This window comes from Neopelma chrysocephalum, unplaced genomic scaffold, assembly GCF_003984885.1.
Source record: "Neopelma chrysocephalum unplaced genomic scaffold, ASM398488v2 Primary Assembly neopelma1_82, whole genome shotgun sequence".
NCBI classification, from domain to species: domain Eukaryota; kingdom Metazoa; phylum Chordata; class Aves; order Passeriformes; family Pipridae; genus Neopelma; species Neopelma chrysocephalum.
The window spans coordinates 3,135,268-3,151,061 of NW_020897744.1; the positions used below are offsets into that span (position 1 = coordinate 3,135,268).

Here is a 15,794-nt window from a genome sequence, read left to right on the forward strand (position 1 = left end):
GCAACCTTGATGGGTGCTGAAGGGTTTACCCTACGTGGCCTGTCAGGGCTCACACCTTGAGACACTGAAATATTTGTGATTTTGGGCTATGAAATGGAGCACAATTGAGTTTCCCTGGGGAGGAGCTTGAGAAGAAGCTCCTGCCATGGTTCCTCACATCCCTGTGGGTACAGATTGAACCAGGTTTGGAGCCCACATTGCCCCTTCTGGGCTTGTACCCCCAAACACCCCTCAGAGCACCTGCCAACATCAGATGTGACACAACTCTCTTGTGATTTCAAGTATTGCATAAAGAAGATGCCCAGCCCCAGAATAATCCTGTCCTGGCTGCAGAGTGCCAGGGACATCCAGGTGGTTCCCGGTGTTCCAGCTGCTCCAGCGGGTGCTGAACCACATCAAACAGGGACAACTGGCCCCCAGGCCAGGATTTTGTCAGTATTTGGTATGGAGAAGACAGAGACCCTTCCCCAGCTCTCACCCACCAGGCGTGACGCTGTCCAGAGAAGCTGTGGCTGCTCCATACCTGGAAGTGTCCAAGGCCAGGTTGGGCAGGGCTTGGAGCAACCTGGATAGTGGGAGGTGTCCCTGCCCAGGGCAGGAGGTTGGAACTGGATAGTCTTTAAGGTCCCTTCCAACCTAAACCATTCTGTCATTCTATGAAATCTCCCCCACTCCATCCCACTTTTTTCAGCAGGGAGCTCTGGATGCAGCCCTGGACACTGGGCCTTGGCAACCCACCAGGCAGTGATGCAATGAGCCAAACATGTTTTCATGCCACTTCCAGGAATAAAGTCTGAGCCTGCTGCTGGGCCCAGTTTTGTTGCGCAGGAGTTTTGGGGGAGCTTGATGGAAGCAGTGTCAAGTGTCAGGGCAGCCTCGCTGGGTTTGGCTGTTGGCTGTGGCACCTGCTTTGGGTGAGGATCTCAGTTTCCAGGCAAAGGAGGACTCCCATGCGTGGCCTGTCCATCTGACTTGGCAGCTCTGGAAGGGACTAATATCCCTGGAGCTGCTCATATCCTTGGAGTGCTGGTTTTAAAAAGGTTTAGGTGGAGTTGGTGTTTGAACATAATTCAACACAGGTTTGGATCCCTTTTGTTCAGCTGAGCAGTGCGCATGTCTTGTGAAATACTTTAATGCTGACTCTAGTAGAGCGGCTGGGCTTTCTCTTCTGTTGTTGTAATCATTAGAAATAAACATTAAACATTGCAAAATGCAGGAAATCACACTTGGCATTCCGTTATTGGCTCTGGAACTCTGTTGAAGTTTTGTCTTCACTTTGTTGGGATGCTGCTGGCCTGCTGAAACCATAACAAAACAAAACATCCAACCCAGCCCTGAGAGGGTGAAGTGGGAATATCTGAGGTGCATGGATGCAATGTCCAGGTAAAACACCTGGATCCCCAGCTCTGCTCTTGATTCTGTAGCCCCCAGTTAACACATAAATATTTTGCTGTTCTTGCTTCTCTGGTTTGTCATTTTTCTGCCTGTTCCTCTCAGGGCTGTTCTCAGCAGAGGGCAGCCTTGTCAAACCCATACTAGCAGGCTTGTTATATTTTATGTTTTCCTTGCTGATGCCTGTGGAAAGGCAGGAATTATCCACCCTAAGCACTTGTGCCATGTGGGGCTGGCTGCTGACAGGGATGTGGCCATTCCCCAGGCAGGTTCAGGTTTGTGAGGGGAATTATTACTGCAGGAAAAATTTAGTTGGAATTTTAGATGTTTTCTAATGGGGGGAAAAAAAAGGTGTTTTCAAAGACATTCTAATCCTTTATGCAAGTGGTCTATGCTTTTTTGTACGACTGAAGAGGTTCTGTAGTCATGTACAATGGTTGTATCAGCAGTCACACATCCATAACCTGTGCTTTTCACTCCTGAACATCCTCTTAAAGCTTCCAAGCAGAGCTCTCTGTGTTTCTTTGCTGGATCACATGCCTGAGAATAGCTATTTCTCATGAGCATTTTCACATTAAATGCCCATTTTGCAGCATTTTTCAGCCATCAGGACAAGCTTTTCTTCCTTTTTCAGTCTTAGCTGTAGTTGTTGAATTGTTCTGTTCATTTGGTTTTAATGTGTAGTAAAAACACAGGGCAAATGCTTATTAGATTCAAATTGTCCTTTGAATTCAATGGATTACACCAGATTAGAATCAAAATATTTAACTGAATTAAAACCAACACGTCTGTTAAACTAATCCAAATAAAGGGAATATCCTTCATGAAATATTCAGCAGCAATTCTCTTAGTCAAGCCATGCACTGCTTATCTTGGCCAAAAACCCCTCTGAGATTCTCAGTAAAAGCCATTTCCTTTCATCTTTATCAAGATCTGTTTTCCTTTAACCTCATTCACAGAAATGATTTCTAAATCTGCTTTAAACAACATACTGTCCTGCCACGATAAAGCTGACAAACAGGACCAGACTGAAGGGTGATCCCTGTCACTGGTGAATTTTGCAGCAAAGGGGCTTGGTCCCATTTTTTCCTGACACCAGAAGTTACTGACAGATGCTCCTGTCCCCAAATGGTCGTGTACTGAGAACTTCTGAAAGAAATATAAAGGAAAACATGTGAGGAGAGGCACACAAGGTGATTGATTTTAATTAGTACGTGTAGTTTGGAGGGGCAATACTGCCCAGATGGCAAATGAGGTCAGGCATAGAATGTGACTGGTGCATCCAGTGGTGCAGAACAGTCTGTCAAGATGGGCAGCAGTCACAGGACTCTTATCACAAGTGAACAAAAGTAGCTAAATCAGCTAAATTCAGCTTTTTTTGACCTTGAACAGCTTCTGGGTTGGCACTCTCCTGTTTCCTCACCAATACCCACAGCAGTGTCAGAGGGAAGCTCTTCTGTGGGATCCCAAACACGAGCACAGGCAGGTTCTGCAGTTTTCCCATTGCTTTTGACAACACTGCATTTGGGGACACAAAACAGAGCCTTGTTACACGCCGAAGTTTTTATTTTGCTCCGTAGCTTTTGATGAGTTTTGATTTGATTTGTGGAACTTTGCACGGTGATGCTTAAGCCAAAAGGCAATATTGAATCAGCTCCCAACCCCTTTCATCTCTCCCTCAGCCAAAGGGAACAGTGTCCCTGCTTTGCCTCTGATTTCATGCCAAGAGTAATTCCTGACTGCTGCCTGTCGGAGCCGCTCCTCGGGCTCATCCCTGTGCTCAGACCCCTCTGGTTGTCCACGCCCATGGCACAGGATGAGGGGTGAGCGAGCTCCCCATCGTGCTGGGGTCTGGCCAAGCCGTGCCTACCCAAGCCGGGCCCGGCGGCTCCTCCCCCGACGTAGGAAGGTTACACCTCTCCTCGCTTCCCTGTCAGCGAACAGCTGGACTTCTCTGGTTACATGTGTGCAACCATTTCAAACAAAACACCCGGGCTGGCTTACTCAGCACGTTATCGGAGCGTGATTTACAAAATGCGGCTCCCGTCCAGCGCAGCCCGTGCCGAGTGTTTGTGCGACTGAAGGTCTCAGCTGACCCCTTCTTGTCCTGTGCAAGCCAAGAGGTTTGTTTGCAGCAGCAGCAGCGGCAGCCACGGCCAGTTCAATACTGTAAGTCACTGGGGTCTTTTCTCTCAGTTCGTTTGGTTCTCAGCTCTGTAACACTGTATTTTTTCTGGCATAGGAAACGAAGGGTATCCTGTGCCGGGGCAGTGCCCCGCGAGGCACGGCAGCAGCGTGGTGCCTGTTTTATAACAGCAGCATGAATGAATGATGCAATCGTGCAGGGTGGGAGCACCATCATTTTGTCAGGACAGGCGAGAGGGGATTGGAGAGCTGGGAGGTGTCTGTCAACATCCATCAGGTTCCTGCTGCCCCTTTTCAACTACTTTTCACAAGGTGCTTCAGTGAGTTCACTGTGAGGCACTGCTGTTCAGATAATAGTGCACAGCTACAAACAGCACATCTCTTGGATTGCACACAGGTTTGTATCACTGCCTTTACAAACTGAACAGAAAACAGCAGGTTAAGGACTGAATCTTTCTATTCTCACCCTGAAAACCACTGCAACTCACAGTTATGGATGGATGGGTTGAACTTTTAAAACTTGCAGGGATATAACAGCCATGATTCGCTTAAATAAAACTAATCTGCTTAAATGTATCACTTTTTCTCTAAAGCTTTCAAAGCATGTTGTTAATTCTGAGAATCACCTCAGCACAGAAAAGCTGTCATTATATTATTCCTATTTTACAGACACAAGACTAGAAACAACGAGGATTAAGTGGTTTGTTTAAACTAATACAATGGAAACACTCTTGGGAATGTTCTTAGAAGCAGAACCACTCCTGTAGTCAGAAAAGGTCCCCAAAAAAGTTTCAAGAACTATTTTCTCCAAATCCCTTATTCTAAGTTGCAGTTTCCCTTCAATGCAACAGAAACAGTTTAATGTGGTTGAAATTCTGTTGATGGCACTGCATGTTAACATTTCCCATGTTAAACGGGGAAAGTGGATCAGAAACACCAGGAATTGTTTGCAAACAAGGATATTCCTGAGTGCTGGGTAATATTTCATTAAGATTCACTGAATCTTTATTCTTTCACAGCAATAACTGTGAACAAAATGCAAGGTAGCAGCGTGGCAGCACTTCTGAAAGCTGAGATGATAACAAGTGAGGTTTAGTCACAACGAGGATTTTGAGATCTTGTCAAGATCTCATTGAAATATTCCAGCCCCAAACACCTGCAGTTCTGAGCACCACTTTCTCCTTCCATTTACATTACATGTAGGTACTGAGGATGTCTCAGTTTTTCTCAGTGAGGCAAGTGCCCTTCTTTGAAGGGACAGCAAACAGAGAGGATTTCAGTTGTTTTCCTTTGACATGTGGTCTTGCATAATTCCCATGTTTGCTTCTGTGACTCCTCCCTGTCTATTACGAAAGAGAATTATTTCTTGTGAAAATGCCTTTTTTACTTTTTTTCCCAGTACTTCATAGTCTGGAGGCAAGGAGATCTCATGGGAATTCTGCTTTCCCCCTGTGAATTCCTTTTTCTCCATCTTTATCTCAAGTTTCACCCAACCTCCCTCCCTCTGTTGCTCTTATGTCTTCTCTAGTCAGTTCTTTGCCAATTGTTTCTTCTCGTCCCCATATTCTTGTTTCCAACTTTCCCCCTCAATATTTTATGAGACCTGTTGAAATGTTTGCTGCTTGGATGCTTTACCAGCATGCAAATAACAGGCTAGGAATAAATTACCCATCTGAAATTCAGTGGCAGGGAGATCAGAAATTCTCTACCCGTGTTTTTCATATGGAGACAGAACTCATTGTGGGAATTTCTTTTTTCTTACTGTCTCAATAAAGTATTGACAGACTTAAGCAATCAGATGCCCTGTATTTCAAAGTAATTAATCTCTGCCAACTGCAGAGGCCTGTACCAGTCTGGAATAAAACATTGGTATTCCCTTACACAGAGATTTTTTAGAGATTTGTCCTTAGAAAGGCTTTGCACAGCTTCAATTCTTTTTGCCCTGATGAACTACTGGTGGTTTCTGCATTTCAAACCCCAGTTCTTCCCTTCCAGCTTGTCATTTTTAGGCAATAGAAACCACATTCTGAAACTATTTTGGAAGAGTTATTATTGCATGGAATAAAGAGAGGACAGGGTTAATTCCAACCAAGAGAGGACAGGGTTAATTCCAACCATGGCTCCACAGGTGGTAACCATAATTCTTCCTCTAACTGCTTTATTTGTCCATCAAAGTGCAAAGTCCATCACAGCATTGGTCTCATATTGTGAGGAACATCCAGAAGGGAAAGGATTGTGGGAAATGTGGATATCAGAGAGAAGGAAAAGTTAATGTCTCTTCCTTCCCGCTCCCAATGTGTGTTTACGGCAACGTTTTCTTGAGAGAAGTTAAAATTTTGAAGACATATATCTAGAGATATATCCCAGGTTCTCACCAAGAAACCACGTCACAGTGCAGTGTCCTCACAGGGTGACATTGCATCACGATGTGGCAGAGTTGCAGTGCAGCCCCAGGTGAGCATGAGGCAACAGGATGGCTTTGCATAATAAGGGATCAGTGCTGGAACACCGTGACGCCCATGTCACGCCATAGCGATGCCTGACCTAAAATCAAAGCCTTGCTGCTTGGAAAATCACAATATTTCACTGCAACCACAAACAAAGTGCTCTGGAGCCGATGTCAAGTCAAGGCTAATGCAAAGTAAACATGGAATTCACGTGTCACCTGTTCATCCACTGCCAAGTCTGACCTCAGGACTGGTCTCTGTCAGAGGGAAGTGGCCACTAAAGAGAGAGAGAGGGTTCTTTTATGTGCTGTGCTGATGGCATATGACTGTATTTCTTATATGTCCAGTGCAGTTTTTATAGAAAAGATTAAAAAAAAATTATGTGGTCTGCAGGAAATAATTCTTTAGTCATGATTCTAAGGCTAGAGCAGAGTTCTACAGTGTGTCCATGCACCAACAGCAGAGACCTGCCAAACTGCAGTTCAGTCCGTGTCTCTCTTTCCCAGGGATGGTCTGTAAAAGCCCTTGTCTGGAATATCTCCTCTTTGTTGTGCCCCCACTCCCCGTTGCTCTCTGGCACCCTGGGGAGGTTGAGCCCAGGCTCTGTCCTACCTTCCCACACCTCACCCAAGTGCACAGGAGGGCAGTGTGGGCTGGGTGGTACCTGCTCTGCCGTTCTCACTCACACCTGGGATGCAGGTGAGCACTGAAGAAGCTACTGTGTCACCTTCTTGGCCTTGTGCAAATGCCATGAACCCACTTGGGTTTCTACAGAGGTGTGTTCACAGCAAAACACTCAAGGACAGCAGAATAGGCCTCACAGAAAGTTCTGTTTCATGGCTGCCTTTGCCTTTCATATCACTTGCTCTCTCTGTTTCTTGCTACTTCACATCTACCTGTTTGTCAAACAGATCCTCTCTTACAAACACAGCTCTTGGCTGTTCACAAGAGGTTTCACCTCTTAGACTGGGTGACTTTATTTATATAAGCTTTCACCTTTCAACAAAGGACTGAAGTATTCTCTTCTATTCGATACACAGGAACAGATAAAAGGGGTGTGTGTGTGTTCTACAAATTTTTAGTGATTATGGCAATTTTTCATAAAGGCTTTTGTATCCCAATATTTGCCACGTGGTTACTTCTCACGGAAATAAACCCAAAGGTTCCTGTTCCTGCTTTAAGCATTAACTATTTAGCTGTGAACTCGTGGTGAGCACATAAAGTCACCTCAGGAGACAGCACTGGTGCTTACCATCATGTGTGATCCCTGGATTGCTCCTGTCTGGCAGTGAGGGACATCGGTGCCTGTCAGGTCCTGTACTTTTCCACGGCAAGACACATAGTGATGATCTTCTCCATCTTCACTGGGTGTCTTTTGTGTCTGGAGGTGCAAAGTTTGTAAAAAAAGGGCAAAAAATAAATGGGAATTTGTGTATATAAAACCTCTCAACTTCAAAATTCACATGATACATAGAACGTTAAATTACCTTAGTGAGAGATGAAGGTATGTAAAGACATCCATAATTCTTTAGAATGTGCTGTTTGATGGTGTTTTTCCCCATCCCAGAAAAAGAGAGAACCTGCTACCCAGATCAATTATACAAGACATGTCCTGACAGATGTCTAAGAGATTAGAAGGAAGAAGCAAACAAAACCTTTTACAAAAAGCTGGGAAGTGAGATAGATAGGAAGTTGTTGTTTGTGTCTAAATGTACAGATTAGTAAATAGTAAAGCCCACAGTGAATTAATTACAAAAGGATGAAGCACAAGATGAGTAGGGAAGAGTAAGAAGATATGTAACTCCTCGAGCTCCTGATCTGCAGAAGTGCTCGACATATTTAGGTGGACAGATATAAAAGGGAAGAAAACAAACTTTTATCAGGGCATTGTTATGGAAAATGTGATGTCTTAATGGGTTGAGTGAAGTTCTCAAAGCCCAAGACTTTAATGGATTTTATAAGACTAATCCCCAATGCTAATGTCCCAATCTTTTATGCATTCATAGATGATGAAAATATTTAGTTTGTATTAATCAGGACATAGAAAAGGATCTAAACCTTCATGTTTTAGGGACAACCACTCACTGATAGATTTAGGGTAGCTATGTCTACCACAATTAAACAAATCCTTGAGGGCTGGGTGTCCTGGAGCAACTAATCTGACACGGATGGGTCAGGTGAGAAATCAAGAGCCCTCTGAGTGGCGGGGGCAAGATGAAACAGAGAACTGCAAGTCCCACAGAGCCGCTGGCAGCCTGGTGGTTCAGCAGATGCCAAGTATCACAACCTTGAACCCCAAGGGAGCATCAAGGGGCCGAGCCAGCAGAGAGCAAATCAGCAGCTGCCCAAGGCTCCACGGCCCACCTGTAATGCAAGTTGACCATCAGCAGGCAGCAACAGCAGGGAGCAAATCAGCAGCTGAGCCAGACCCCCGCCACCGCTCCCCCTGCGATAAAAGCTGGCGACCAGGCTGTGCTCGTCCCTTCTCGCACGGACCAGGAGAGCAGCACCAATGGCTCAGGAAACAGTGCAGTACTGTCTCTCTGAGAAAGACTTCATCTTGTCCCCTCACAGTAAGAAGGCTCCCAAAATAATGGCGTCCCTCATGGAGATGAAGGAGATCTTCCGCAGCGCCGACGCCGTGTGCTTCGACGTGGACAGCACGGTCATCAGGGAGGAGGGGATCGACGAGCTCGCCAAGTTCTGCGGCGTCGGCGACGCCGTCGCGGAGATGTGAGTATGGTTGGGGTTTGGCCCATGGAAACTCATAAAATATAAGCATGGACAAGGTTAATCTGCGACAGAGAATTTACAGTAGGGATTTGCTGGACTCTGTCATAGATTATTACAGTTTAAAAAGGATTTTGGGAATAATAAGTGGAATTAGTGCGTAGTGAAGTGGAATTGTGAAGCCCCCAACAAAACTGATATACATTCTACATATATATCAGTTTATATACTGATATAAATTCTGTAATGTAAATTTTGATTGACTAAGGTCAGCCCTCTTCATTGAACTTGGCTAAGCACTAGCAAATCTTATTATGAAGTAGCAAACCTTATTATGAGATGGAGGAGAGAGGACAACTCTCCCAACCCTTCTCTGAGGCTGATGTTTCCACTGAAGATTGTGGCAAAAGTTAAGTTCAGAGAAGGGCACCTGAGGTGCAGGTCAGGAACACTGGTCCCAGTGGCTCATGCCACTCAGAGAGAGAATGAATTTGTTTTCCTTTGCCTCACTGGTTTTCCAATCCATGGAGATCTCCTACCAGTGCATGCTACCAACCTTTTCAATGTACCAACCTCCTCCTTTACCACACAGGTTCAGTATAACCTACAACTATAATCACTTATGTGTTTCCTCATCACCCTTTGTTAACTAAATCTTCTTGGGAGAAGCCTCAACTTGTTAAGTGTCACTGATTTGGTTTCTTGGGATCCCAATTTAGGACCCGCAGGGCCATGGGTGGCACCGTGACATTCAAAGCAGCTTTAACAGCACGACTCGGTCTCATACGTCCCTCCTACGAACAAGTGCAGAAATTAATATCTGACAACCCACCTCAGCTCACACCAGGAATAAGGTAAGAAAGAATTTCAACTTATTTTGAAATTGATTTTGGCATAAATAAACAAAACCCTGCGCCATCACTTAAGCTGTAAGAACACAGAGCTGGTCTGGATTGCCTTCCTGCTCCATCTCCATGCTGGTTGTGGACAAAGCTGGTATCAGGAGCTGAGTCCATGTCAAGTGGTTAAGCACCCATGTAAAAAGAAAATAAATATTAACTGGCACCTTGGCTGGCAAGCTCAAATCCTGGCTTGAGGATAAAACGGGCATGCAAAATAATCTGTCCAATCACATCTGGTATTTCATGGGTGATGGAACTGGAAGGAGATTTAATACCCAGTATGAACTACTGACTGGTTTATTCCACAACTCTATTACCTCTTACACTCCTCTGTGCAGCCATACCTCTGACTCAGGGGATTCATTGCTAAGAGCTATCCATTCTGTCCTGAAGTCCCTAAAAAGTATTACAAAACTCATTTAGCAAATACACATACATATGTGTATTCATTCATATTCAGGTTTGGAATGAACTTTAACAACATAAACAGAAAAGGTTTGGGTTTTTTTCCCCGATTCAAATAGTTTCAAACAGTTGAGAATAAATTCTTTACTACAAAATTCAGCCATAATTCCAAGTCCAAAGTATTTTTAGCACATAACAGGAGCTTTAGATGATTCTGTGCTTGTATTTTCTCCTTGAAATGAGGCACATGCTCAGCTTTTTCTGTAGAAGACATGGCTAGATGTAACTACAAAGAGAACATTGTTTCCTTGTTTAGAATCATGTGATTTTCCTTTTCATTCCTTCCTTTTCTTCCTCCTTTTCAGGCCTTCCCTTTCTTCCTCCTTTTCTGTTTAGCCTGCTTTGAGCCTCCACTTCACTTTTCAGTCTTCAGCCTTTCTGCTGTTACTGCTACCACTTCCACTGCTCAGCACTGCTGCAGGCTGATCTTCTTGCTTCCAGAGCCAAATCCCTAAAACTTTTAACTGCCTTCAAGTGTCCCTCTGACACTAACTGGGTCCACAGACTTCTTTTTTTATTCCTTTTCTGTAGCTGGTGCCTTCTTCTAAAGATGGCATCCATGTCCAATGTCTGGGGAACCAACTCTGAGCTAGAAAACATTTGCACTTTGCTCTTTTCATCCCACTTTTGCATTCTGGAGCAGTGGCTTTATCTCCCCCTCATTCCCTACTTTTTTCTGCAGATTAATTCTCTTGCTATTGTTTTACTTCAGAAAAAAAATCTGAGCTGGCTCTGCTCTTGTTTGTTCAAGGGAACTAATGTGACCAATACGAAAGTGTAAAGAAAACATTTCTAGGGAGTGCTTGTTTTCAAGGAAATACCTGTTTGTCTCTAGATGTGAGGGTTTTGCCCAGCACTTCCTTTTGTGTGCACAAACTTGCCAGGGAAAGGAGGAAAAGCTTTGGGCAGCAGAGATGGATGGAGCTGGAAAGCAGCACAGACCCAAACTAAACTGGAATAACACAGAGCATGGGCAGGGCTGTTTAGGAAAGCTGTATTTTAACTTTCTGCTCTGTCTTCTCAGGGAGCTGGTGAGCAGACTTCACCAACGGGGGGTTCAGGTCTTCTTGGTCTCCGGGGGGTTTCAGAGCATTGTGGAACACGTGGCCTTGCAGCTGAACATTCCCACAACAAACGTCTTCGCCAACAGGTTGAAGTTTTACTTTAATGGTGAGATTCCCTCAAAGTCTCTTTTCTCTGATAATTAATGCCACTTTTTAGGCTCCAGGTGTCAGATATTGGGCTGCAGACACTGCCCAGCCTACCTGTTGTTGTTACCAATCCAGCTAACTCCAAGCAGGAAAATTACAAGATCTTATCAAAACCAAGTTCAGGTCATTGTCCAGGTACGAAACAGAGCTGCAGTGACTTTTTAATGGCAAGCTGTGCCAAAGGTAAAACATGTTGTAGGCAGAGTTTAATTTTTTCTTGCTCCTTCAAGTTAAAAGAGTTCATTACACTGACCTGCTCTCACAACTTCCCTTTCAGTGACTTTGGGGTATGTGTGAGGTTCTGGAGCAGAGCTGGTGTGACCAAGCACAACTCTAGTTAGTGAGGTTGTTCCTTACTCAGTGTTTCCTACACTGTTTATACATCATCCTGGATGCTGCTTATGCAATGTTTACACCAGAATGACTGAACCAGAGGGACTGGGAATGGATTTGTAGCACTGCTCACACAGGGTTTCTATTTGGAAAATGTCCCTTTGAAAATATTCCCACCGAAGACTTGGGTAAAATCCCAGTTTTCACTCTTACCTTCCACTTATTTTTTGGGGATGCTGATACTGTGAGCTTTACAGACTGCTGTTTTCTGAAGTACAGACCATAGGCATAGATGTCTCTTCATTTAAAAGAAAATGTGCTCTATGTCCAACTTGTCCTTCCACCGTGTTCTAGGAGAATACGCAGGATTCGATGAAACACAACCAACAGCTGAATCAGGGGGGAAAGGAAAGGTTATTGCTCACCTGAAAGAACAGTTCCACTTCAAGAAAGTAGTTATGATTGGAGATGGAGCTACAGACATGGAAGCCTGCCCCCCTGGTGTAAGTATCACAGAACTTCTAAATGCCTTTGGGGGAAAAAAAAAAGAAAAGTGAGGTTTGAATTCTTGACAGGACTCCAGGGACTGATTAAAGGTGCTCAGTGTGAAGGTCTGGCACAGATCTGGTGCACATTTACCTGATATGACCTAGCAAGAGGGTTCATCTCACTGCACAGTGAGGAAGTCTTTGCAGACATCAGCTCTGACGGGGTGAAATAATAAAAGGAATTAACAGAAAGACAACTTTTATAAATGATCCTAATTCCATCTCCCCTTTAACATCTTTATCCTTTCTCACCCATGCTGAGGGACAGCTGGTCCCTCACTATTAAATATGAGTGACCAAAGCAGCTCAGTGTTTGCTTAATGCTTCCCAGCTCCAGGCAAAAAAAGCGGCAGTGGAAATTTTAAACCCGGCACTTTCACTGCAGGTGGTTTTCTGAGATGTAGAAATGATGATTGCTCCTGGTTAATGATTGAAGACAGGGTTAATGTTTGCTTTTGGTATCTATCAAATGGGGTAAACAGAGGTAAGATAAACAGAAGAGGGATAATTGTGGGATGCTCATGCATGTTCCAATGTTTACTCGTTCTTGAATAGAATTGCATCACATTTACATCAGATTTTCAGCAAAATCTCAGTTCTGAACAATCTTGAATCTACAGGGCACTGAGACAACTTTCCTATTGGAACAAAACTCCCATTAACAAAGTGCTGCAGAATTAATTGTTAATGAAGTCCTTGTTAATAAATCTGAAAGGTGAACATGCAAAGTAAAACAGGGGAAGAGGTGAAGGGGGAATGACATACTTTTAAAATCCAGTCTTAAAAGGAAACTCAATAGCTGAGAAGCTCCATTCCTTCTATGGGCCTGGAATAACCAGTGTGCCTGTTCTGTGTGTTTTTTTCCAGGACTGTTTCATTGGATTTGGAGGAAATGTAACCAGAAAGCAAGTAAAGGAGAAAGCAAAATGGTACATTACTCACTTTGACGAGTTGCTAAAGGAACTGGAAGAGCGATAAATTATACAGTAAATTAATCTATTTAACACCTGTAAATCCATTATACAATGCAATTAAACATTTATTGTTTGCAAAGTTTTGTGCTGGAGTTTTTAATGATTCTGGGTGTTGGGTACCTTCATTCTTTGGCTTGAAACTCGTGTGGCAAATGGCACTATTCAACTCAAATATGTTGTAATGAAAATGGTAAGATTTTCTTATATATCTTTCCCATGCTGGAAGAAATCAGTTGGTTATTCACTCACAAGTGAAGACCAAAGGTAGAAAATAATAAGTTAAAAATACTTTAATGGATTGGCCCCTGGTCAGTTCTGCATATCTGTTGTTTCAGAAGCACTGAAGTTAATACCTCTGCTTATTTTGGGTGGCAAAAGAAGGGGGCCACAAACAAGAACTTTGCCTAATCAAGAAGTAACAGTAATATAGTCTAAAACGTGAAAAGTACGGCAAATTCTTTTCACTGCACAGAATCTCAGAATTAGGTCAATCAGTGAGCAGGGAGATAGGAAACATCACTAAGTATCTCTGATTTCATTAAAATATGGCTACAGTAGAACCTGAGGGAGAACTGTCACTTCACTGTTGCTCAGCCTCTCTGGAAGACATGAGTTGCATGCAAAGCTGAGACAGATGAAATATTCATCCCTCTCCAAGAAACATATTTTAAGGCAAGTGATACAGTGGTTCCTAAACTTCATTAAAATACTCCAAACTAAACTCCAAAATGGCGATTTTGTAAAATGGCCACACTGTTTACTTAATTGTTTTATTTATTTAACAACCCACCCCCATCAGCCTATAACTGGATGGAAGCTAATTCATCAACCTTTAAAAAACAAATGGTCTACTGATTAAGAAAATTCTGAGAAACTTCAGTCTCTTCCTCTGCCTCAAACGTGGATTAACCACCCCTAAGCTGTACTAGAGATAAGTCTGACCTGTTCTGAGCACTTCTCTGAGCTTCACTAAGGAATCCCAGTTTCCTAAGGATGCCTCCTTTGTGACTGCAGTGTCTGATCCAAGAGAACACTCCTGGTAAATGCTGCCTTTTTGTCAGCAGTTCCTGACAGCTCTTCTCAGTGTGTCTTTTTAACCAGCTTTGCTGGCAGATCATGGGACTTTTATTTTCCTGTCTTGTAAGAATCTCACCTGTGATAATGTGAAAAGCTTTACTAATGTGAACTAACGTGATTTGTATTGAAAAACAACTCTCTGCAGGCTTTTACCTTCTGGGTGTTTGCAAAGAGTCCCAGTATTTTTCTAGAGACTGAAGATTATTCTGAGTGTGCCAGTTCTCTTTCATCCCACCACAGATTTCTAGATGGAATAGGAAGAAGTGATATTCCCACATTTCAAAAGGTCACATTGTCTAATAATAATCAAGTTTTCACAATTAACACTAGATTTCCTCAATTTAAATCAAGGTGCCATGAGACAGCTCCTGTCCAGTTGTTAAAGCATCACCAACAATTAAAACAAATACTGGTTTTGTCCATTCTCTGATATCACTGGGAAAGATTTTGGGGAAAGAGGAGTTAACAAAGCCCCAGAGTGAGGGATGGCAGCTCTCAGTGATGCCATCGAATATTTTTGGCAAAAAAATTGAGGCAATAATTGCTTGAAGCTACAACAGCATTAAATACTAGAGAAGTAGAAGGGTTAAAAGAAAACAAACCCAGAAACAAACTTCTGATGGCTTTTTAGAGAAGGTAGACATGTAACAGCCACACTGAGTATCTGTACACAGAGTTTAGAAAACTTCACAAAAGCCAAGGCAGACAATGGCTGGCACTGCTCCCCAGAACTTCTGGGAGTATTAAAGATGGGCTCTTTTAAATTCTTCCTGAGAAAAGTCTCAGCCAGCTCCAAGGGCAGCTCCTGTACAGTCCTGCTTTTGTTTAGTTAAGACTGCATGAGCAGAGCAAGCATGAACTCCTTCTGCTCCCATTGTGCCCCTCTGCAAACCTACAGTTATGAAGCAGAAATGTTTGTTTGCTGCAGTTTTTCTGCTGAACTAAAAGGCCACTAAAAAAATAAATCTAACATGAAGCTGATCAGCTCGAGGTACAGGCCCTGACCCTGCAAACACTGGGGCACAGCTCATGTCAGTATAATTTCCCTAATGCCCCAGTCAGAAGCCATGCAGGGGCTCTGTGCCACAGGGATGTTAACATTCCCAGCAGGATCCTCTGCCAGTCGGAGCGCTATGGAAACATGGTGCTGTGCCAGGGATTTCACAACAGCTCTTTAGGTCAGACTGGTTTGGAAGAAAATACCACCCCCCTTCCACTGGGCAAATATCAAGCCTGACCTCTAGCCCAGGAGGTACCAGGAGGATTACTGAGCTCAGTGAGTGGCTGAGCTCTTTTGTCTGTGAAATAGTGGAAAAAACCCAGGAGGGAATAAAGCAGTGCGAGGGAAGTTCCAATGTTACAGCCAAGCTACTGATTTGCCTGAACATATCCCACCCCAGCAGGGCAAAGTCTGGAGAGCAGCTCATGTCAGGCAAGTAATAGCTGGTCTCCTGACCACGAGCATGGGGAGGTACATGTACTTTATATAAAGCTTTCTAATGTGATTATTCAGTGAGGCAGAATTGCTTAAAATGATATATTCAATTTGCATGAGGAGCCTTCTAAAAAA

The 15,794-nt window shown here is 43.6% G+C and overlaps 1 protein-coding gene across 1 annotated transcript; it reads left to right on the top strand.

Moving 5' to 3' along the window:
- Positions 1 to 8,388: 8,388 nt before the first annotated feature.
- PSPH (phosphoserine phosphatase) lies at positions 8,389 to 13,221 on the top strand. The gene is made up of 5 exons (XM_027690987.1): positions 8,389 to 8,717; positions 9,434 to 9,568; positions 11,106 to 11,251; positions 11,980 to 12,128; positions 13,041 to 13,221. Exons 1-5 carry the CDS (start codon positions 8,497 to 8,499, stop codon positions 13,149 to 13,151), a joined length of 762 nt encoding a protein of 253 aa, XP_027546788.1. The 5' UTR covers positions 8,389 to 8,496; the 3' UTR covers positions 13,152 to 13,221.
- Positions 13,222 to 15,794: the final 2,573 nt, after the last annotated feature.

Excerpts from the sequence above, each read along its gene's own strand:
- PSPH (XM_027690987.1), top strand. The coding sequence starts at position 8,497 with ATGGCTCAGGAAACAGTGCAGTACTGTCTCTCTGAGAAAGACTTCATC. Across the intron at positions 9,569-11,105 it reads CAGCTCACACCAGGAATAAG|GGAGCTGGTGAGCAGACTTC; the intron begins GTAAGAAAGAAT and ends CTGTCTTCTCAG. Across the intron at positions 11,252-11,979 it reads GTTGAAGTTTTACTTTAATG|GAGAATACGCAGGATTCGAT; the intron begins GTGAGATTCCCT and ends ACCGTGTTCTAG.